This window comes from Monopterus albus, unplaced genomic scaffold (genome assembly GCF_001952655.1).
Source record: "Monopterus albus unplaced genomic scaffold, M_albus_1.0 scaffold3810.1, whole genome shotgun sequence".
In the NCBI taxonomy this organism is placed as follows: domain Eukaryota; kingdom Metazoa; phylum Chordata; class Actinopteri; order Synbranchiformes; family Synbranchidae; genus Monopterus; species Monopterus albus.
In genome coordinates this window covers 1-1,024 of record NW_018131678.1, presented here as the reverse complement: position 1 = coordinate 1,024, position 1,024 = coordinate 1, and the positions used below count along the sequence as shown (strand labels likewise).

Here is a 1,024-nt window from a genome sequence, read left to right as displayed (position 1 = left end):
GTCGACACTGAAATACCACAACGTTGATCATGTCGGCTAATCATCGCAGCCCTTGACTTGTCGTCCATTGTTGTATAGAGTCTGTGACACTCAACGATTGATGCTGTGTAGGTCAGGTGATAAAGGATGAGTGTCCTCTCTCAGCCTCAGGTGGAGGTGCTCTCAGAGGAGGAGGCAGAGGAGGAGGACGAGGAGGAGGACATCTTGTCTCTGGCGGAGGAGAAGTATCGTCCTGCAGCTCTGGAGAAGATGATCGCCCTCATCGCTCTGCTGGTGGAGCAGTCTCGCTCTGAGAGGTACAAATACGAGCTCTGATGGAACAACTGAGAGCAAAACTACCAATTCTTTCTGTCATGACATCTCTCTCCATGTCGTTATGGTCATTCTGCTCTGTGAGTTACTGAACGTACCAGTGACGGGCTGTCTTCTCTGTCCAGACATCTGACTCTGTCTCAGAGCGACATGGCGGCGCTGACAGGAGGGAAAGGCTTCCCCTTCCTATTCCAGCACATCAGAGACGGCATCAACATCAGACAGACGTGCAACCTCATCTTCAGCCTGTGTCGCTACAACAACCGTCTGGCCGAGCACGTGGGTTCATCTTGCGTCACTGCAGACATGTCTGGGCTTTCACTCTGGTTTCTGTCAATAGTTAATGTGTGGAAATGTGAAAAACTCACCTCTCCACTGGTTTTGTGTCTCTGCAGATTGTGTCCATGCTCTTCACCTCCATTGCAAAACTGACTCCAGAGGTAAACACAGCCAAAACATTTTTCAAATATGAAAGGGTTTGTTCCCACCACCACCTAGTGGGGTCTAGCCACACAAGTAGTTTGTTTTATTCACCGTCAGCTGTTTGTCATTGCGTTCCATCAGGCTGCCAATCCTTTCTTCAAGCTGCTGACCATGTTGATGGAGTTTGCAGGCGGACCTCCAGGGATGCCCTCCTTCGCCTCCTACATCCTCCAGAGAATCTGGGAGGTAAGTAGAGCCACTCAAGGTCCATATCAAACCACAACACTGG

At 50.2% G+C, this 1,024-nt stretch overlaps 1 protein-coding gene across 1 annotated transcript; it reads left to right on the top strand.

Moving 5' to 3' along the window:
* Window positions 1-126: 126 nt before the first annotated feature.
* LOC109954155 (ubiquitin carboxyl-terminal hydrolase 34-like) lies at window positions 127-981 on the top strand (the record flags this gene model as incomplete). Its single annotated transcript, XM_020589556.1, has 4 exons — window positions 127-296; window positions 438-591; window positions 708-752; window positions 877-981. Coding segments are annotated over exons 1-4 (474 nt in total), but the record flags the coding sequence as incomplete, so codon positions are not given.
* Window positions 982-1,024: the final 43 nt, after the last annotated feature.